This window comes from Gopherus evgoodei, chromosome 3 (genome assembly GCF_007399415.2).
Source record: "Gopherus evgoodei ecotype Sinaloan lineage chromosome 3, rGopEvg1_v1.p, whole genome shotgun sequence".
In the NCBI taxonomy this organism is placed as follows: Eukaryota; Metazoa; Chordata; order Testudines; family Testudinidae; genus Gopherus; species Gopherus evgoodei.
This window is the reverse complement of record NC_044324.1, coordinates 114881193-114903334: the sequence shown is the minus strand read 5'-3', so window position 1 is coordinate 114903334 and position 22142 is coordinate 114881193. Positions and strand designations below refer to the sequence as shown.

The 22142-nt window shown below is 41.2% G+C and overlaps 1 protein-coding gene across 1 annotated transcript in view; it reads left to right on the top strand.

Moving 5' to 3' along the window:
- MAP3K5 (mitogen-activated protein kinase kinase kinase 5) overlaps window positions 1-22142 on the top strand; it is a 167266-nt gene that overhangs the window by 72348 nt on the left and 72776 nt on the right. Inside the window, exons 4-7 of the mRNA XM_030556400.1 lie at window positions 13551-13744; window positions 14040-14208; window positions 15057-15163; window positions 19950-20120. Of these exons, the coding sequence (XP_030412260.1) occupies window positions 13551-13744; window positions 14040-14208; window positions 15057-15163; window positions 19950-20120 (641 nt within the window). The remainder of the gene's footprint in view (window positions 1-13550; window positions 13745-14039; window positions 14209-15056; window positions 15164-19949; window positions 20121-22142) is intronic.

Genomic DNA, 22142 nt, shown 5'->3' with positions numbered 1-22142 from the left:
TGACTACTGCAAACACTGAGATAACTTTTCAGGTAGGTAAATAAATGTATCTAAGACAATTGGCATGGTTTCTAAGAGAATTCAGAGAAATCAGTGCAGAATTTGGCTCTAAAACTGAACTTAAAGTAGCAGTAGACTTTCTGATCATTTTCTCTTAAGAAACTGAAAAGAATGACAGGTAAAAATTCTTTCTTTTAACTTCTTGTAAAAGTGCTTGTGCAGGCATTCTGAGAATTGATGACATCACTGCAACAAAAAGATCCTCCCACATCTTCCAGAGGTAAAAATGGACTAAATGATCACTTAGGCCTTTAAAAATAAGGATAGGCTTGAGAGCAATGCCATTTCTGCTGTGAATTAGCTTGCAAGCATGTTTTTAAAGGCAAACATTTTGGTAAAGGGCTGATTGTCCTTGATTTGAAAAGGCAAATGGAGGAAACCCTGCTATCAGGAAATGAGCAGGCAGTATCACATAGAGTCACCTAATGTGAAAACATTGCCTGTTAATATGTTGATACGACAGTTGCAGAGACTCAGTAAGAGGGTTGGAAACTTGACATTACTATTCTGATTAAGAGATGTTATATTTTGCATCGAAATTGGAAGGGAGAATGGTGGACTTGTTATCTGGCTTTAAAAAAACCCAGTTTCTATAAATTCTATATAAAATGTGTTCTTGGAGGATTATTGATGTTACCTGGGTATGCTTAGAAACCTCTTTTTTTGTGAGGAAGCAAACCCTAGTGCTTAGAACAGGGGAGAGTGTTAGTAGATCTAGGTTCTCTTCACACCCTCTCCAGTGATTTACTACGTGACCTCGACAAGTCCCTTGGAGAGGGATTTCCAATGAGCAGTTAGGTGCCCAGCTTCTGTTTACTGTCAGTGGGAGTTAAACACTGTGTCTTTGTAAATCTTCCCCTTAATTTGTTTGTGCCTCAGTTTCCCTGGCTATAAAGTGGGTATAATTGTTGCCTGATAGGTTCTGTAAGGTCTGTTTAAGTCAATGTTTGTACAGTGCTTTAAGATTGGACTAAAAATAAATTGGAGAAAGATAAATCAGTGAACATAAGAACAGCCATACTGGGTCAGACCAATGGTCCATCTAGCCCAATATCCTGTCTTCCTACAGTGGCCAATGCCAGATGCTTCAGAGGTAATGAATGGAACAGGGCAATGATCTTGTAAGTTGTAGTTATATAAAGGATCTTCTATCAGGCATTGAACTGAAACATAAGAATAGTTATCTGAAAAAATGTTTCCATTCCCTGAAACGCTAGTATGTGGTGTTTATGTAACATATATATATTTCCAGGAATGGAACAACAGGATCTCTTGTCACCAAGGGGTTAAATGAGTTGCAAAATAGGTGTGTGTATGTGTGTGTCATAAGTAATTGGTGTTTGTTTCTTTTGAACCTTGTCTTCCTACAAAAATTCATTGCCAGCTGTTTTGGTTTTTGTTGCAACAGGCAGGGCCGGCGCTTCCATTTAGGCGACCTAGGCGGTCGCCTAGGGCGCCAGGATTTGGGAGGGCGGCAGACTGCTCTGGTGGACCTCCCGCAGGCGTTCTTGCGGACGGTCCGCTGGTGCCGCGGCTCCGGTGGAGCATCCACAGGCACACCTGCGGCAGGTCCACCGGAGCCGCAGGACCGGTGAGCCAGCCCTCCGCCTAGGGTGCCAAAAACCCTGGTGCCGCTCCTGGCAACAGGATATTCTCCTTCATAGTAATAGCCAATATTATACTGGTAGGCTAAACTACAGCAAAGTTTTTGTGGGAAGAGTAGGGGAAGATAACAGAAAATGTTCATTTCCTGTTACAATGTGATTTTATAGTAATCCAGTGGATGAAGTTTGAAAATAACAAAAGTATTTATTCCATATATTGCAATAACCTTAGAAACAAAGGTGGCTTGATAGGAGAGAGCTATTTTGATGTTTATGACTTTAAGCATAGTTTTTGAGGTCAAAAAGGCAGCCAGTGGAGCCATTTTAAAAATTGTTACTAAAAGGAATGCTGTTTTTTTTTAAAAATGTTGGCATAAAGGCTGTGTTGTGTGGATGCACTTTGCTTATGCTAGCTGGTCAATTTCTATTTAATTCAGTCCTCTATGGTTTACATCTTATTTATTGGGACAAATAGCTGCAGTTCAGGTTAATGGCAATATGAGTCAAAATAATTGTTAGACTGATCACCTCTAAGAACAGTGCAGGATGGAGAGGAGAACAACCTCTGACACAAAAGGAGGGTTAACCACCTCTGCAGCAGTGTTATTCCCTTCCACTGGACCCTATAAAAGGCAGGTTCAGGGTATCCACATGGGAGAGGATTAGTGAATAGGAATGCCGGGGTGGGCCAGGAGGGATATACATTTTTCCCCACTGGCCCCTGGGAGCTATGAGTGGAAATGTTATATAGTTTGTGACTGTAATATTTTTCCACAGCTCCTCTCCATGACGGCAGAGCCTCCGTTTAAGGCATATCGTGAGGGATTGCTTAGGCAGCTCTGGCAGTGCTCCTCCAATGGAGCCCTGGTGTGAGGGATCTGGCACGGGGCATGCCAGAGACCCATTGTTGCTGAGGAGGTGTGGGGCCTCCGGGTGATGAACCTGACCATAGAATGGGTTTGGGGGCTGCCCCCATGGTGTCTTCCACACAGTGGAAGGGAGAACGTTTGTAATCCCCACCTATCCCCTGAAACCAGGGGCGATGGTGCACTATTTAAAGTTGTTGAGCCTGCCCCACTCTCATCCACAGCAGCTCCAGTCCTCTCCCCCTGCAATATCCTTCCCTGCCCCCTTCCTGACACTGATGCCACTGTATTGCCTTCTCTGAGCTGGTCTGGGCTGTGGCAGGCTAAAAAGTTGTTGGAACAAGCCTTGGGCAGCTTCCACCAGCTCTGCATCCTATGTCTGACAGAATGATCTGAGAGTTAGCTCATAAAGTCATCCTCCATTACAGTTCCCTGCCATAGGTTTTCCTGTGGTGTGGGTGGTTTGATGCTGAGGTATCTAAGTAAAGGAATGTTAAGTGGTATTGCAGATACCACACAGTGCTAACTGTGGATAATTTATTGCATTTTTAATGACAACCACAGTATTATTATCATTATCTTATTTATAATAGACATACTACTGTAGTTCCGTAGGCCATGATCAATATATTGAGGTCCCATTGTGCTAGGTGAGGCGAGCAGGTGGTCAGTGGTAGCAAGTTTGGTGGTATATAAAATACTATAAGCTCAGTGCTCACTCAATGAGCTACTGTGCAATATCTTTTCTCCTCATTGTTCAATGAATTATTTACTGCACACCTCTCTAATTCTGCTCTCACAGCAGAGTCATTAATTTCCTCACAGGCTTTTCTGTGGTGCTTATCACTTCAGTATGTGAGTGATTCAGAAACCTGTGAGATGTGGGGGTGCTGTTATCCCTTGTTACAGATGGGGAGCTGAGCCACAAAGATTAAGGTCAAAAGTATCTGCTGATTTTGGGTGCCCAATCTCAGACACATAGGACCTGATTCTTCAGAGTACTTAGCACGTGACATGTTCAAAGCACAGCTCCTGTTGATTTCAGTTGGAGCTGTGAGTGGTCAGCTCTCTGCACATCAAACCCCAGGATCTCAAACTGAGGCACACACAATGAATTAGTGACCATCTGTGGAAAGTTTGGTTTAAGTGACTTGCTTAGCATCACATTGGAACTCTATGGCAGAAGCAGGGGTTGAATCCAGTTCCCTGCCTGGGTGGAATTCAGCTGCCTTACTTATAAGACTGCCTTTTCTCTTCCTGCAATCCTCATCTCATTCACTAAACACCTTTAGTCTTCTGAAACAAATGAAGCAGGAGTCCTAAAGACAACAGTCTCCTTCATTACATAACCCTGATTTGTTCCCAGAGCAGGTCCACACTGTGCAGGCAACTGAACTTGGAGGGTGTATGTTCAGTTGCTCTGTGGGGATGGTGCATGCAGTCTGCTCAGTGCTAGAAGCTGTGAGAGGCTCAACCCTGCTCAGTGAGAATGGAATCTTCTAAGAAGTCTCTCCTGAGCATGAGTGAATTGCGATTTTTCAAAGGCTTATAATTTGGCCAATTTTGGGTGTTTTTTTCCCCGCGGGAACAGCAACAGACATACCCCCAATGAAAGGGCCCCCCACTTCCTACCAAATTTCAAGCCCCTGCTCCAAGACGTGGGGGCACCAAAACATTAACACTTCAAAACAACAGCTTTGCCTTATCCTTGGGGACAGCTCAACTCTTAGCTGAGGTTTTCAAAATGTAATATATATCAGCCTGGGCTAGTTCCCACCCGGGCTGCACAATTTCATCACAAATGGTTGAAGATTGGCAATATTATAAGCACCTTAAAACAGGATATTGTGACAGGAAAGGTTGGGTAACCTAAATAATAGGTAGTGCTACCCACTTTGTTTATTTTTGAATTTTATTTTTATATATATATATATATATATATATATATATATATATATATATATATATATATATATATATATATATATATATATATATATATATATATAAAATAAGAGAGACGGGGTGTGTGAAAGGGAGTGTAAGGGAAGGAAGGGAAAGGTGTAACCTTGTGTAAATACAGTAAGATATTTTTGATTTGTTCAGTAAAGTGAATTTAGATCAGTAAACCTTGCTGACTCTTTGATATTTTGAGTTCATTGACTGATTTTTTGTTACCTGGGTTCTCCTTGAAAGAATCTAGGACTCTTTTATGAGGAAATCTGGAGTGGAGACCATCAAAATCAGACACTGAGTCCTCCTATATGGACTTGTGACACACCAAGGCTTTATAAACACTAAGGGGCTTATTCTTCCCTTATTCCACATATGAAATGCACAGTGATCATTTCATGTGTGATACAAAGTGAGAATGTACCTTTAAATCTGGACACCGAATGAAAGTGGGACATGATTTATAGGTCATTCCTGATATCTTTAATGTGCCCTGCTCTTTAATTGACTTTAAGTCTTGGCTCCAATGCTGTCCCCATTCATGTCAATAGCAAAGCTCCCATTCACTTCAGTGGGAGTAGAAACACCCATACTGTGTATTTGTATTCACTGTAACATCAACACATGGTAAGATGATTTGATTACTGAAAATTCTCTGGGAAAACAGGTTTAATAACTTGTTTTAGGGTTATGCCATCTGTTACACATGGCACCATGTGTAGTCAGAGATCTGCCGTCTTCGACAAATTTACATCAGAAACACTGAAATAATCATAGATATGCCTCAAGAGAGCCAGCAGGAGGATTGCAGAAAGCTGAAGTGAATCATAATGCGAGTGAACCCACAGGGAGAGTAGTTTCTATTATCAAGATTGTTGGCAACTTTTCCCTCAGATGAAAATAAAAAGCTAAATTTGGGGGGTTCTGGCTGTGCTGGTTGGCTGTAGCAGATTTCTTAGCCCATAAGGCAAAGCATTGCAAGTTCATGAAGACTCCTCCTCCTGTGCAGATTCCACCTTTCCTCAGGTGAGATCCTGGAGATAGCTGATAGTTAGGGTATCTCTATAGAAGATATGCTGTCAGGGACCCAAGAGGTTGGTTGAGGTTGCCTCTTGCCAGGGGTGAATCCTCCAAATTTGTCGGTTTGTTGGGATGAAACCCTACTCCCTTCCCTAGGATGTCGATTTACACTGACACACAGCATGCCAAATAAGCTATTTCTTTCTTTCTTTAGAACATGGCAGTGCCCACATTGTGTGAGGTGCTTTCAATCACATCAGAAGACATGATCTCTGAATCAGATTGTACCGAGTTTCCATTCCCTCTGTGTAGGAACAACCTGTGTGGAGGATAAAGGGGCTTTATATGTGATGTGAATAATGAAAGGAATGTAGATTTTTTTCCCTCCTTCTAATGTTCAGAATGTAATTAAAGTGAATACCAGGAACTTTTATTGTATCTTAAAGAAACAGAGATGGGGCTTTTTTTTTAAAGGGATGAAAAAGCAAGACAAAAAGGAGTGTTGGATACCGACACTTCTAGCTGTGAGCAACACAAAGTCTTCTGATAGTTTTCGTAGTTCTAGGTACTAGATTTAGTCTGAAAAATGCTCCGAGAATAAGCCTTGAAGGTTGTGTAGTAGTAGGCCATGAGCTGTGAAAGGATATTATAAAAAGACATCACTGAAAACACTTGAATGAATCACTTGTTTAGTCACTAGGCAATAAACATTTGCTCACACGTTACTAACTCCTCCTAGTGCTTCCATTTTCTAATTAGTCTGACTGGTTTGATGAAATACACCCTGATTTACAGCAATATGGATAATCTCTTAATAAGAGGCCTGATTCTGCAAGGTGCTGAAAATTTTGATCCCAGTCCAGCAAAGCATTTACGCATGTGCATATCTTTGTATGAGTGTTGTCTCACTGACTAAGGATGAGATTCTAAATCGAGCTGACTGGAGAGCTTCCCAGAAGAAGAGCTCTGTGTAAGCTCACAAGCTTGTCTCTCTCACCAACAGAAGCTGGTCTAATAAAAGATTTTACCTCACCCACCTGGTGGATTGGAAAATGGAATTTTTGTCCAATTGTATTGTGAGGGTGCCATTTCTACCCATTTTAAAGGCTCCTTTACAGTGCCAGAGTGGCAAAGAAAGGGCACTCGTGTAATTGAGAACTGGGCCTTGTGTCATATTCATGTCAGTAGTGACAAAGTGGGTGACAAGTCAATATCTTTTATTGGACCAACTTCTGTTGGTGATAGAGAGATGCTTTCAAGCTTACACAGAGCTCTTCTTCAGGTCTAACAATTTTCTGTATTCTTTGCTTGCTGCTTTCTTGAGGGCCATAAAAGTAAATTTATACTTCATTTCAGGCAGAGCAAGTTGAGCAGTTTTTTGTTTGTTTGTATTTAATAATAAAAATGTGTGTGACTATAAGTTTGCTTGCTTTATTATTCCATTCAAAATTATATTGGTGTAAAAAAGTAAAATCAGGATTGGGTTCGCAAGAACTGTTGATCAAAAATGAATGAAAAGCACTCAGATACACTAAAGAAAGAGCAGCTTTCCTGTTTGTAAGGTTATGAAGGGGTTAGTACTCTATTTCTGGAGGTGATCCAAGAATCATACCAGAATGAGCTTTTGAATCTTGTGGGTTTCAGAAGCTGAAAAACATCCTTTTCCAGTGTTGTTTTGTATTTAAAAACTCCACTTGACAATGTCCCAGAGGTCTCAGAATCTTCCCCACAAGCTAGTCACAGTTTTATTTATTTATTTTTTTAATTCTCTGAATAAACATCAGGAAGTAAAATACCCTAAGAATAAATTGCCAGCCACCTAAACCTTTCTCCTAGTTTTGTCTCCCCAACACTCCTCCTAAGAAAAGACAGTTAATTAGAAGTAGGATGTCCCTTCACTTCCTGTGTTGGTCGTAGGCCAGTTGCTGCCTTTCCTTCTCCCATGACTGGAGCAGAGGGAGGGGGAAGGTTAACCGTTATACCTGGCTAACCTCTTTTCCTCTCTTCATTTGTGAATATGGCTGTTGGGCTAAAGCCCCCCACCTTTCCAAGAGGGTACATCCATTAGCATTACGGGTGTGTCTGCACTGCAGTCGCTGGGTGGAATTGTACCTCTCTGGTGAATAAAAGCCATTTTGGCTTCTGCTTGTTGTACTCCTTGGCTGTTGCTCCTCAATGGTGGAGCTAATAAGGAGAACAAGACAGTGACACCCCCACCCCCATAGCTTTTAGGTGTGTATGTGATGTCTTGTCACCTGACAACGGGCTCCTGTCACACAGGGATCGGCGTGACTCCCTGCTCAGGGCACTGCAAAATGGTGCAAGGGATAACATGTCACAATGCCACTCAATCAAATTTGGCCTGGCCACCATGACAGAGGGGCAGTCGGGCCAACCTGAGTGGCACTGTTCATAGATTGTTCATAGAATGTCAGGGTTGGAATGGACCTCAGGATGTCACCTAGTCCAACCCCCTGCTCAAAGCAGGACCAATCCCCAGACAGATTTTTGCCCCAGATCCCTAAATGGCCCCCTGGGTTTAGCAGGCCAATGCTCAAACCACTGAGCTGTCCCTCCCTGTGTGCCAAGCAGCCAGGGCCAGAATGGGGAGCTAGCCCATGGGACGGGAACTACTACTGCTGGGTGAGTGCAGGGCAGGCTTACTATCTGGCACACCCCTCCCCTTTTCCCTTTACCCCGAGCCTCCCTTCTGCACAAGCCTGGGATTAGAGTTGTGGTTCCGGGTGCAGAAAGTGCTGCTGTGGGTGGTCGGTGCCCTCTCAATGGAGCGAGGAGGAGGCAGCAGCAGCAGCTGAGGAATGCAGGCACCCCCAGTCATGACCCATCACCCCTAGGTTGCAAAACTTTACTCGCCGCTGCTGCTGATTAAATATTGTAAGGCCCTGGTCCTGCAATTCAGTGTTCATGGGTGTGCCACTGCCCTACTGTGCCCATGCGCAGTGCAATGCAGGATCATGATCTAAGTGTTCAGCTAGGGGGTTTGTAGTTGTATGGAGGTTTGTAGATTCATCCCATGTAAACCCCTACCAGAGTGGATTTGATTTAAATCATGATTTAAATCACTAGTCAGGAAGACTCAATTTAATCATGGTTTTCTACATACAAGTGCATTCTTGTTGGTTGATATAACCTTAATACATAGTCTTCACAACTCAGAGATAGTTGTAGGTTTCATTTTAGAAGGTACACACTATATATTTTTAAACAGTGATTTATTCTGAAAACTTTTCAGATTAATTTTACAGCTATATCAGAAAATGAATGATTGTTTGGTTAGTTCATTTACAAACGGTAATTGGAGCAGATATTTATGAAGTCATTGGGAGGTGAACTATCTCCAATTCAATGGGTTAATCATTCATATTAGGAGGAGTTTTTTGCCATGCTGTATTAGGAGGAGAACATCACCAGACAGACATTTAAATTGTTTTATTTAACTAAGCAACAACATTAAGTATTCTGGATTTTTTATTTCCACAGCAAACATATAATATTTTAACAAAACAAGCATAAGTCCCTTGCTTCTCACATTTATCTCCAGACTTCTTTTCCTTGTCCAGATCTCTTCTGACCCCAATAATCTTCTATTCATTGAACTTTTTGAAACTTTGCACTTTTATAGAGAGGTAAGGAATTGACTCTGTGTACACAAATTTGCAGAGGGACAATAAAGCTGAGGTCTGTTATTTCTCACTTCTGTATATTATGTATTTATTTAAAAACATGTTTGCTGTTAACAAGCATGTTACCTCTGGATATACAAATCCACAGTCTAAGAACTTTAAAGCTAAGCACCTGTGATGGTATCTTCTAGACTGAGCACTGAATCCCATTGGATAAGTAGAAAGGTTAACCTAAAGTAATCTATACAGAAGCCTGTGGGACTCCATAAAATTGGGTCCCTAATCCTTGAACTATTTGAACTCATTTACAAAGCTTTTTTTAAACATTACATGAATATATTATCTCATGCTATAGAATTAGAATTTATAATCCCTATTCCATGATGAGATACATTATAGCTCAAAGATATCTTAATTAAAACTATCTTTAGGTATGTTTTTCCTCAAAAAGCATTTTATCAAAAAAATCCAATTTAAATAAAAACTGATTTTTTTTTATTTTTTTAAAAAAACATTGATTTTTATCCACCGTGACCCCTACACATCATGTAACCCCTCTCAGGCTCTCAGGTAGGGTCAGAAGTGGAGCCTGGGGCCTTTCACAAGCCATCTGAATTGAGTGTGACTTTCACTCTAAGTGAATTTAAACTTTGTACTTAGCAAGTCTGGGACTAAAAGTTAAATATTTCCAGACTGCCTAGAAGGTCACTTAGTTTAAAATTGTAAACGAAGGGCAAAAAAGTAGAAAAAAAATCTATTCGTTAAGTTTTGTTTTTCAGAAGGAACAGTGTTGGATGTTGAGAGTAAGAATGGTCACGTGGTTCAGATATTCGGTTGTAATCCGGGAGAGCTTCTGCCACTGACTTCTTGTGTGACCTTGGGCAAATGGCTTTATCGCTCTGTACCTTCATTCTTTGTTGAATAGAGATAATAATCCTAGAAAGCAGTGTGGTCTGGTTGTTAGCTTATTGGTCTGGGAGTACTCCAGGTTCAGCACTGAACTCACCTGTGTATGTCTGTTTCCTCTGCTTTCTTTTGTCTCTCTGCTCTATTTAGATTGTAAACTGCTTGGGGGTAAGGCCTGTCTAAGATTGTGTTTGTGCAGTGACTCACACCGTGGAACCCCACCTGGAAAATACTTTGTACTAATAATAATGTCTAGTAAGGTTTTGGATACTTTTTCAGCAGCCCAACCTAGTCGGTCAGCCTCTCTCTTAGGGTTTTCTAGAGTCCACCATCGTACCATCTGCTTCATCTCAATATAATGGGCAAAATTTTCAAACATAATTTCCTAAACTATGTTTACAAACCAGTGTTTATGTACACAAAACACAGATTTATACAGATAAAACCAGCAATTTAATGTTCAGAAACCAGTTTTGCATGCACAAATACACGTTTTGTGTACAATTCATATTGCGTGTATGCACATTTGGTTGGTGGGTATAACTTGGGCTCCAGAGTTTGAAAGTTTTGGGAAGCTGGGCACAAGCAAACAATATGCATTTTAGTGTGGCTGAATGCAAATGTATACATCTAGGAACAAAGAATATAGGCCAGGATGGGGAGCTTGATCCACTCTGAGTCCCAAGTCTTTTTCAGTTTCACTGCTTCCCAGGATAATCTGCTGAACATCTGCTCCCAGTGCAACACTGTGCCCAAAAGGGCTAATGCAGTCCTTGGATGCATAAACAGGAGAATCTTGAGTAGGAGTAGAGAGGTTCTTTTTACCTCTGTGTTGGTCACTCATGTGATCATTGCTGGAATATCGTGTCCAGTTCTGGTGTCGCCAGTTCAAGAAGAATGTTGATGAATTGGAGAGGGTTCAGAGAAGAGCCAATAGAAGCATTTAAGTGTTAGAAAACATGCTTATAGTGATATATGTTACTCAAGGAGCTCAATCCTTTTAGCTCAACAAAGAGAAGGTTAAGGGGTGCCTTGATTGCAGTCTGTAAGTACTTGGGGAACAAATATTTGATAACTAGGTCTTCAATTTAGCAGAGTAAGGTATGACACATTCTGGTGGGTAGAAGTTGAAGCTAGGCAAATTGAGACTGGAAATAAGGTGTAAATTTTTAACAGAGAGTAGTTTACCACTGGAAGACCATACCAAAGGTCATAGTGGATTCTCTATCACTGGCAATTTTTAAATCAAGATGGGATATTTTCTAAAAGATCTGCTGTGGGCATGATTTTGAGGAAGTTCCAGGGCCTGTGTTCTACAGGAAGTCAGACTAGGTGATCACAATGGTCTCTTCTGGGCTTGGAATCTATGAATCCATGAAAATTGAGCTTTCATCATTGTTCTACAGCATGGGGCCCATTTTGCCAGAGAGAGAATATGTGATCTGACATCTCCTTTCCTTTCACTGCTGAAGAAGGAGAGCAGGCTGGCCTGTGAGCTACTAAACCTTGGAACGAGTTTGTGGCACAAAATTGCAGGAACCCATGCAGTTTACTTCCTAAAGGAGTCCCTGCTGCTTTGATGTCCAATTCACTAGTTAAAGGAATACAAACTGGGAGTGAAATCCTGGTCCCATTGGAGTCCCTTGGTTGTCTTTCAGAAATGCAGACATTCAACATGCTTATCTATGCACACATGTTCCTTTGGTGCATGTGGCATACAGCAGTAGTTCTCAACTGGGGATCTGAGGCTCCCTGCGGGGTCTGTGAGCCCTTTCGGGGGGCCGTAGGCCGTGTGTCTGAAACCTCTCAGGTTCCCTGAGCCCTGGTGCCCCTCTCCCCCAGGACTGACATTGGGAGAGACACGAGGCTGGAGCCAGGGGCCCAGGGGCCCTGCTGCCCCGATTGAAGCCAGGAGTGACATGGGGCTGAAGCCCCGAGCCTTAGCAATCGTACAGGCAGAAGCCCTGAGACCATTGCAGAGTTGGTGGGGTGCACGAGGGTGTTGGTCTCCCAAACTGCAGTGCCTTACCCAGAGAGGGGCAGTCCCGGGGGGGGAGCTCCACCCCCCACGTCCTCCTCTCCTCCAGTCCCTCTTAGGCCCTGTCCTCTGGCTGGATCATAGGTGGGAAGCCAGAGCCAAACAGTGTGCGGCAGCTGCTCCTCTGGCTGGTGATGCCATGGAGTGGGTTGCGGCTGCTCCTCAGCTTCCAGCCCTCCTTGACTGCTCATGCAGCCAGTAAGAGCTGTGTGGGTGTGGGGACCCAGCTCCGAGGCCAGCAGAGCCCTCGGGGAGCAGCCACCACAGGGGGAGCTGTCCCGGCACACAGCCCCTCCCCTTCCCCTCCCCCTGCATTCTGAGCTACCCCCCTGCCCACATACTGCCCCAGCTACCCCTTTCCTGCAGCCTGAGATACCTCCCAAGCCTGCACACAGTCCCTAGCTACCACTCTCCCTTCACTTTGAGCTACACCCTTCCCAGCATGCAGCCCCTAGCTAGCCCCCTTCCTGCACCCTGAGCTAAACCCTCACAGCACACAGTCCCTAACTACCTCCTCCCTGCACCCTGAACTACCCTCTGCCTCCACACAGCCCCTAGATACCCCCTCCCTGCACTTTGAGCTACCCCCCTCCTCACACACAGCCCCTAGATACCCCCCTCCCTGCACCCTGAGCGGTTTTCAAACTTCTTGAGCTGAGCCCCCCACCTTTGAGTTTTAATTTTTGGTTGTGCCTGCCACCCCCCACAACCCAGACAGTCTGAGTGGCCTGCTGAAGTGATTCAGGGGGTGAAGGTGGTGCTCCCTCCCTGGGCCCTGCTGTGTGGTATCTGGCCGGAGCCCCGTCAGCTCTTGCCCCCCCAAAATAGAAGTCAAATCATAATGCCTAAGGGTCCTCCCTGGCCTGGAGCTCCAAGTCCCCCACCCCTCCAGTCCATAGGAGATTTGTCTTCACATAATTATCTCAACATAATGCAAATGGCTTTCAGTGTTCATGGCTTGTAACGTCTATGGGGCTGACTTAAACTGTGTACCAAGTCCTCAAGAGGGTTATACTGCTACCTTTTCAATATAAGTCATTTTGAAAACAATCCACCTCGCTCTCCACTTTAGAATTAAGCTGATGACCTGGGATGCATGGGCATGCTGTCAAGCTACTAAAGTAGTTAGAAGAATCTTTCTTATAAGTTAATATGCTGGCTATTGAAGAGTGAGAGTGAAGCTCTTAAAAGGACCCATTTTACGAAAACAATTCAGAAATCAAAAAGAATATATTTCAGCTGGTCCTCATATTCCATCTGAAAATTAAATTGCATAATCCTAAACCATTTAGGAGAACTGAATCTATGAATCAATGAAATCCTGACCCAGTTGAAGTGAATGGCAGAATTCCCATTGACTTCAATGGTGCCAGGATTTCACTCTTTGCGATTAACTATTTCTAACTTGAGGCCTATAATATGAAATAACTGTCTTAACTATTGCATCTTGTTTTCACAGATGTGCACTGGTAACTACATATTTGTTCCCTATATGATAACCCCACATAACAAAGTGTACTGCTGTGATAGCAGTTTTATGAAGGGATTAACAGAGCTTATGCAGCCCAGTTTTGAATTGCTCCTTGGGCCAATATGTTTACCTTTGGTGGATCGCTTCATTCAACTCTTGAAGGTGGCACAGGCCAGTTCAAGGTAAGATCTCCCATGAAACACACACGTTTTTATGGATATGAATTTGATATTGGTGGTAGGTTTCCTCAGGGAAATGTTAAAATTCTATAGCATTTTCCATGGAATAATTTGAATGAAAGTAACTGTTTTTTAAAAGTATTCTAAAACTATTATTTTAACTATTTTTAAAAAATATTTATTTTATTTATTTGTATTGAATTATAAGCTAGGGCCCCACTGTACTAAGGTACTGCACAAACGCATAACATAAGACAGTCCTTGCCCCAGATGTCTAAAACAATGTGTCTAATTGTAGCCAATATTTCCGGGAGTCCATTCTTAATGATATCAGGAAGGCCCGCAACCTGTACACAGGCAAAGAGCTAGCTGCAGAGCTGGCAAGGATACGACAGCGAGTGGATAATATTGAACTCTTGTCTGCGGACATCGTCATAAATTTGCTGCTGTCCTATAGAGACATTCAGGTATGACCTTGCTGTTCAGAAATAAAACGTTGTTTCAGTTCTTCTTCTTCTGCAATGTAAAAGCTGTGGTGTTTTTACAGAGTGTGGTAAGCAACAGGTTCATTAACAAAACAGTGCTTTTGTTACATGGATTATAGACACTATTAAAATTAATGAAAAAAATTTTTTTGACTGATGCTTTGTTGCTTTTTTTGCAGTTACAGTGTGTGCATCTACTCGCTTGGCAGGGGTTAATAACAGACGGCTTATTGTGTTATATATGTTGCTTCTTTACAATTAATTATATGTTTGGTCATAGGTTAATGATGGTTTTTAAATTTATATCTGTAGATGAAGTGATACCGTCTCTTTAAGTTCATGAGCTTCTGGTGTATTAAGACTTTTTTTTAAAGATCAAGGGACGAATAATAATTAAATTCAATTATATAGTAACCTTCACTAAGAGCCTCAGGGTACTTTATAATTCAAACACAATTAATCACATAATATGTCTGTCTTAATGTGAAAGATAATACAGATTCACCCTCTGAAGCCAATTTCACAGCAGTGGGACATAAATGCTAAAAGCTTCAGTTCCATGGAAGAATATATGAATCTATATTTATGTAGTTCTGCAGACATGACTTCAGTGATTTTCATGTTAAGTGCCATGTCCCCTTATAATAAGCGGCGGAGTATGACACCAATCATAACATGAGATTGAAGAAATTGAAATCAATAAAGCCTAGTATGAATTCATAATAGATCTCTGTATGAAATTCCCAATCCACAATTTACAAGCAGAGTTTATATAGACATTTCTGGCATAAAGCACTTACAACTTCATTATTCTCCCCTTCTCTTGGAAGGAGTATGATTCCATTGTGAAATTGGTAGAAACTTTAGAAAAGCTGCCTACCTTTGACTTGGCCTCCCATCACCATGTGAAGTTTCATTATGCATTTGCACTAAACAGGTAAGAATAATTTTTCTCTTCTGTGAAATAATAATCAGATTTATTGTTTTACTTCAAACTCTCCACAGGGCATGGTGATCCCCTTGCAAGACCCCCTTCTGGAATCTTCTCACACAGGTCTTAGTCCCATGTATTGCACTGAAGCATTTTCAAGACTCTCTGAATTTTATTTTCAACTAAATTTCCTTCCCCTTCTGTGCCCTCAAATTCCATTTCACCCTTCTTCATTCTTCCTCCTTCAGTGCTGGAGTTTAGTTCGTCTTACCATGTGTGTAAATCAGTATTTAACTTTGCTTTCCGCACCTGATTTTGTGCAAACAGAAAATATGAGGTGGGACAAAGGCCAAGTAAATGTTCCATAAAATGCACTCAAATTAATAAGGAGCATAATTTTGTCAGGGTGCTGGAGGTACAACATGGTAGCAATCCCACTGGTTTAGACAGCCTCATGTATAAGTATTATCTATTCCCATTTCAGGGGACAGAAGGATAAGTAATGCTAACGGAGTGCAAAAAGTAAACCCTCCTGTCACCTTAAGCAAAGCAAAACATCAGACAGAAGATTTAGTTCATTTTAAAAAATTTCTTTTAATCTCCCTCCCACTGTTTGCTAGCACATACGTAATGTGCCATATGCTGTGCTATATATGGCTTTTATGGGTTAAACAGGAAATAAGATTTTTTGCATGACAGTACAGAAATACTGGCCACTGAACAAGACATTAAAATGGGATTTTCAAAAGAGCTCAGCAAGGAACTCTGCTCCCTTGCTCTGCTATCATTCAGGTCAATGGGAGTTGTACCACTGACTTCCATGAGAAAAGAGTTAGGCCAACTATGAGCGTTTTTTGAATAGCTCACATGAAATATAGAAAATCTCATAACAGTAAAGGCTAAGATCAGCCTTTATTATCAGGGAAAAGCAACAAGCTTTGAACACCATATATTCCCCCATCAAAGAGATTCAGAACTGTCCATCTATTAAAATTATTGCAGGGCTTTGGAGCTGTGCTCCAGCTCCGCTCCAGCTCCAGGCAAAAACCTGCAGCTCCACTGCTTCGGATAAGGTGACCAGTTGTCCTGATTTTGTTGGGACAATCCCGATTTTGGGGGCCTTTTTCTTCTATAGGCTCCTATTACTCCCCACCCCCTGTCCTGATTTTTCACACTTGCTGTCTGGTCACTCTAGCTCCGGAGCTGCTCTGTGCTGCAGCTCCGGGCTCCTCTCCAAAGCCCTGAATTATTGTGAGACGATATTATAGATGACCAGCTGAAAAATTAGGGACAATTATTTTTGTAAGAAATGAATGCTGTCTACCATTGTTCAGCCTGAGGAAAAGATCCAAGTCCTTTCTAGCTATCATACAGCAAGCATATATACTATGCCCTGTATGTTAATTATAGATGCCACACATATGCACAGTACTTTGCAGATAACTAAAGAACCTTTGCATACTCTTTGGTGGCATGTACCTGCCACTTTAAAATTTCCTGCATGAAGCACTATGGACACTTATGGTGCTTTATAAATAAATAGTAATTTAGACCCTATAGGTAACATTTTCAAAAGCATCTAAGACACTTTTGAATATGGTGCTTAGGCTCCTAAATCACTTAGGTGCTTTTGGAAATTTTGCTCTACACCTGGAGTATAATCCTCTCAGGCAGACCCTTATGTGGCCATGCACGTTCCATTGACTATAATGGGACTCCTCACAGATGTTAGGCTCTACCCTTTGCAGTTCTGATTGCAGGATGGTATCTGACATATAGGCTTTTTGCACAGTAGCTAGAAATAATTTCAGATATAATTTCACCTCTTTCTCCAGATTGTAAATTCAGCTGGAATCAGTGGTAGCCATGAATATGGTCTCACTTTATGGTGTGTGCTTAAGTCAGTGAGGAGTGTTCTGCTCGTGCTCAGTGTTAATGTTCTCCCTTTTGGGAAGTGTTTCCTCTTGTAAGTTTAGTCTGAGTGGTGACTGTGAGATTTCTGGAAGTGTTACTCAATATTTCTGCAAGTAGCAATGATGTTGACTGTGGAAGTAACAGTGTCCTTCACATCTAGTCTAGAAATGAGGTGTTAAGTGTTGGTCGTTATTAAGAAGGAGTAGAGCAGCTCTTGGTCAGAATCAGTCAGAAACAAACCAAGTTTTTAGGAGGGTGTGGATCATGGAAGAAAGAACCAAAGGAAAAACACAGTAGAAACCTCTGTCTGAGGAGAGCAGTGAAAGCATAAAATGGTTCATTTCTCATCACAAAATATTCTCATGTTTTGTTAATTTTGCTCATTGTCCTATGAAGTCCAAGTTATAGACAGTCAACCAGGTAAGACTAATAGCCAGCCACTGAGAAATCTAGAGGGGTTATCCAGCACAGTTCCCATTCTGAGAATGAACAGTTATATAATGGAGCTCAGCCAAAAGTGATGAAGTGGCCAAATACATCCCCTTTTCTCTTCACACCAGTGGTGATCATGAGAAGATGGGATGAGGAATGCTCTGAACAATTAGTCAAGTCCTGCTGCTGACAGGTCAAAACAGCAATGCAGACATAGATTGCCCACAACCATCAGTCAGAGACAGGAGCTTCCAACTGCTCATCAGCAGTAAGCAGGGATGGGAGAGTCTGCACAAAACAGAAAAGGAAACCAACCACTGTTCCGTCCTGGAACCGCGTATGGAGTTTACAGCAGGCATAGAGCTATGGCAGTGTACCCCGTCTGGCTGACCCAAATGAAGGGGAAGACAGGTGGGCTGAAATTTGGAATGGGGTACTTGGGAGTGGAGAATCTGTGTAGTTCCTGTCAACAGAACAGAGTTTATTTATTTGCTTTCTTACCAGGTCGATACAATTGTATAGGTTGGCTGAGTGCACAGTTGTGTATAGCCTACTGTGCTTATGTGCTCCAGAAAGCAGTATATATCATCTGCTGAAACGCAGTTCATTGTTTTGCAGATATTTTTTCTTCTTTGCACACTTAGAGATCACTTAGTTCCATTTAATTTAAACATGTCCTACTCTGTAGCTTTCTTTTTCAGCCACATTTCATGAGCTCTTGTGAGTACCATGGAGGAAGCAGATTTGGTGTCCAGTTCCAAATCCTATGCTAAGCAGCTTGACGGTTGCTTCAAGTCAGTGGTTTGCATTGCAGGGACAATGTGCTTTTTGGCTAGCTCACCTTATCAGGAGTTTGCACAGCTGCTATAGAAAGGGAGCTTGCATGAAAAATGATTGTTGATGTATTTTTATATTTGTTTTGTTTTTGCAGATTTAGCTGATACAGTTTTGAGAAGCCATACAGCACCTGCTTGGGCCTTTAAAAAACCAAAATCCTAAAAATATAGAGTCCAAGTGATTAGCTTCAAGGGAGAGAAACTTGTTAGTTTTGAACTAACCCAATCCATTTTTTTAAAGTTCTGTTCACAAGCCTAAAGTCCTTAGTCCCTAAACTTCTAACATTGAGAAAACAGAGCTCTGTGATATATGTGGCTTTTAGGAACTATCTTTCTGACGTGCGAATAATATTTTGAAGGGAACTTGCAATAAGTCCTTGTCGAGGTATTAAGGCAAAACTTGGGAGTGATGCGGCTTGCATGAACATGACCCGTTGTACTTGAACGTCCACAATCCTTTTTTCTTTCTTGGTGTTCTTTGTAGGCCTAATTTCTTACTTGAGCAAAACTCCCATCCTAGTGGTGAAGGCCTTAAAAAAAATTGCATGATTCTTTAGTTAACAGACTGCTGAAGCAATCTAACTGTTCTGATCTGCACATGCTTTTCTTCAGACTCAGCTGCATTTGTAGTTAAAAATTAACCTGTGACATAGCTGAAAGTATGATCTGCTTCCCTCTATTGATCTCTTATGCTTGATGGAAATCCCAGCGATGCAGATTCAAAGTCAGGATACAATTCACAAAGGCAAGAATATTCCCTTATTACATCTCCATTTAAGTAGAGTTTGTTTTATGATGGTCCCAATCCTGCTCACATTGAAGCCTATGGGATTTTTGCCAGTTGACTTTAATGGAAGCATCATAGAAATGTAGGGCTGGAGTGGACCTCAAAACGTCGTCATGTCCAGCTCCCTGCACTGAGGCTGGACCATGTAAACCTAGACATCTACTCAGTTCTCCAGAAAACAAACAAATGGGCAAAACCAAAGACGACTGAGAATATTTTGTGCTGAGAAATGAACCATTTTGCTATTTCATTGCAGAATTAAGTCATATTTAAACAAAATTTAAAACTTTGATAGTGAAGAGTATCCAAACCATGAGTCATCAGGAAGTATCTAATGCTCACAGTATGTCGTGTACTCATAGGAAATATTTTTCTTGTGAGTTGTATTACTCCTATAGTCCTTTTATTTTTATCTTCCTGGGAATTTGATGTGTTTGGGGTATTCATTTTATGCTCGAAAGGTAGAGGGGGACAAGAGAGCTTACAATTCAAATTAAAAATCATTGTTTCTCTCCTAATACATTAAGGAACGTGCACTTGCTTAGTGTTTCTTATCATGCAATGTGAGAACTGCAGCTGTTTTTTTGTTTTGTTTTTTCTCATAAAATAATAGTTGGATCAAAGTGGTATGTTGTTGGAGAGAGTTTATAAAATGATGCAAAAAGTCACCCTTCCTAAAGGGGAAAAAAGTCCATAGCCTGGTTCTGAGAGATGTGTTTCACCAGCCAAAAATGTATGCACGTATCAATGCAGTGTAAGAAAATCTTGGGAAGTTCTCTAGTGGTTTTAAGTGGAAATATTCATCTGTGTATTTTTTTAATAGGCGAAATCTACCTGGCGATAGACAGAAAGCTTTAGAAATTATGATACCCCTGGTACAACGTGAAACTCAGGTAGCTTCAGATATGTACTGCCTGGTGGGACGAATCTACAAAGATATGTTTTTGGACTCTGGCTTTACAGACATAGAAAGCAGAGACAATGGGACGTCCTGGTAAGTGTTCTTGCTCTTTCTCTCTCTTTGGATTAAAAAAAACCCCAAATCTTACTTAAGGCTTAATTTTTCACAAAGGAGGTATTACAACACTAACCCCAACATTTACTATTCTAAAATGTCCATATTAAAGCTCTTATTCTATCACATGAGCATAGTTTATTCATTGGGGTGAGTGAGTCCTCTGTCCATAAATTCATCTCCAGGAACTTATTATAACATTCTTTACCCCTGAGTAGCTTCAAATAGCCTTCACCTTAGGAATTTTCCTTTCTTCTTCCCCAAAGATGTGGAATTTCCCCCTAAATTGCTGTAATCTGAAGCCCAGGATGGGCGATAGTTAGTCCTGGACCACTGACAGATTTGAGAGCTAATAATCAGTGACCCTGCGTAGGTTTGGAAGTGGGAGCTTTCTACCACTGGAAAAGGGGAATTTCTTTGCTTTCCAGTGGGATGAACAATATTTGAATCTACCTTAGGAATGTCCTGAAATATCAGATTGTGATGATATTTATGTATAGACAAGTTATCTTAGGTCACTTTTAAAGGTGTATTAAAAGTATAAGTTCTAATATTCTTCTCCTTCAGAGGTCTATAAATTTGGACTCATGATACTAAGGGAATCTAGTTGTCCTAGTGGAGAGAGAGCAAAAATGGTCTCAAAATAATTAAAAACTCTCAATTCAAGAGTGTTTATTTTATGATACATAACTGATAGAATGTGTGGTGTAGTGTAACATAGTATCGGCACTTGGGTGGGGTGAACCACTCAACTCATTTGTGACTTCCCTGCTTGTGACTAGCATGCCTGTCCTATATTCATGACAACAAAACGGTTACACCATCGTGTAGTATAGGGTGACCAGATAGCAAGTTTGAAAAATCAAGACGGGGGTGGAGGGTAATAGGAGCCTATATAAGAGAGAGCCCTCAAAATCGGGACTGTCCCTATAAAATCAGGACATCTGGTCACCCTAGTGTAGTATGCCTACACTACATTACATAGAAAGACATACTACTGTTTGTCCTGTGTGTTGTGTGTCTGGACTGTACTGTCTGACTAATTTGGGGCAGGCACTGAGTTTTTCTGTGGTTTTGTAGTTTAATACCATACCGAACATACTGAGAGCTCTCACTAAATGAGAATAGATCATTGCTCTGTCTCCCTTATTTTGTCTGTTGAGCTTTTAGTTGCTGAGATGAGCACACTGAGGTATCAGCCTCAGTTGTAGATTATTGCCATCATGGGCGTCTTTCCTTTCAATTAATTTGTAAATGTACACAATGTGTGCTTAGCTTGTGTGTGTTCTTTATATCAGATTCTAGTTCTGGTCCTATAATCACCGGCTTCCAGGCTTTGTGTGTGTGTGTGTGTGTGTGTGTGTAAGTGCAGTTGAGAATTTAACAGCAAGTTTCTTTTTTCTGTATTTTCTGTATACTTTTAGTGCAGGGGGCAGTTCATGATAGAAGTTATGTTTAAACAATCTCAGTTTTTAAACACCTCTAATACATTACAGATATGTGGCTACTACTGAATCTTTAAATGCCATTGGAAAGTAAAAATATAGCTCATAACTTTCGATTTTTAAAAAAAGTGTCATTCACTAATTCCTCTGAGCCATGGCCATTATGAGATTTTTCAAGATTGTCATTTAAATACCTCTCCCCTTTTTGGGGGGTGAGCTGAGGTTAAGGTAGATAAAATGATAGACTTTAATATAAAACTGGGCACTGTGATGGGTGAAGTGGTATAAATAATATTGAGTTCATTGTTAAATTATTTGCTTTTTCCTCGTTCATTCATAGCTATGAAGAGAGAAGCAATGAGAGGCTCAAACATAACTAACCTAAGAGCAACCAATAGGTTCAAACTGTTTTTAATTAATCATAATATTTAACGCTTAAGAAGCTTTTTAATTCCAGGCGTCTTAAAGTGCTTAATTATGTTGAAGTAAGCATTATTATCCCCATTTTACAGACAGGGGAACTGGGACATAGAAGTCAAGTGATTTCCCCAAAATC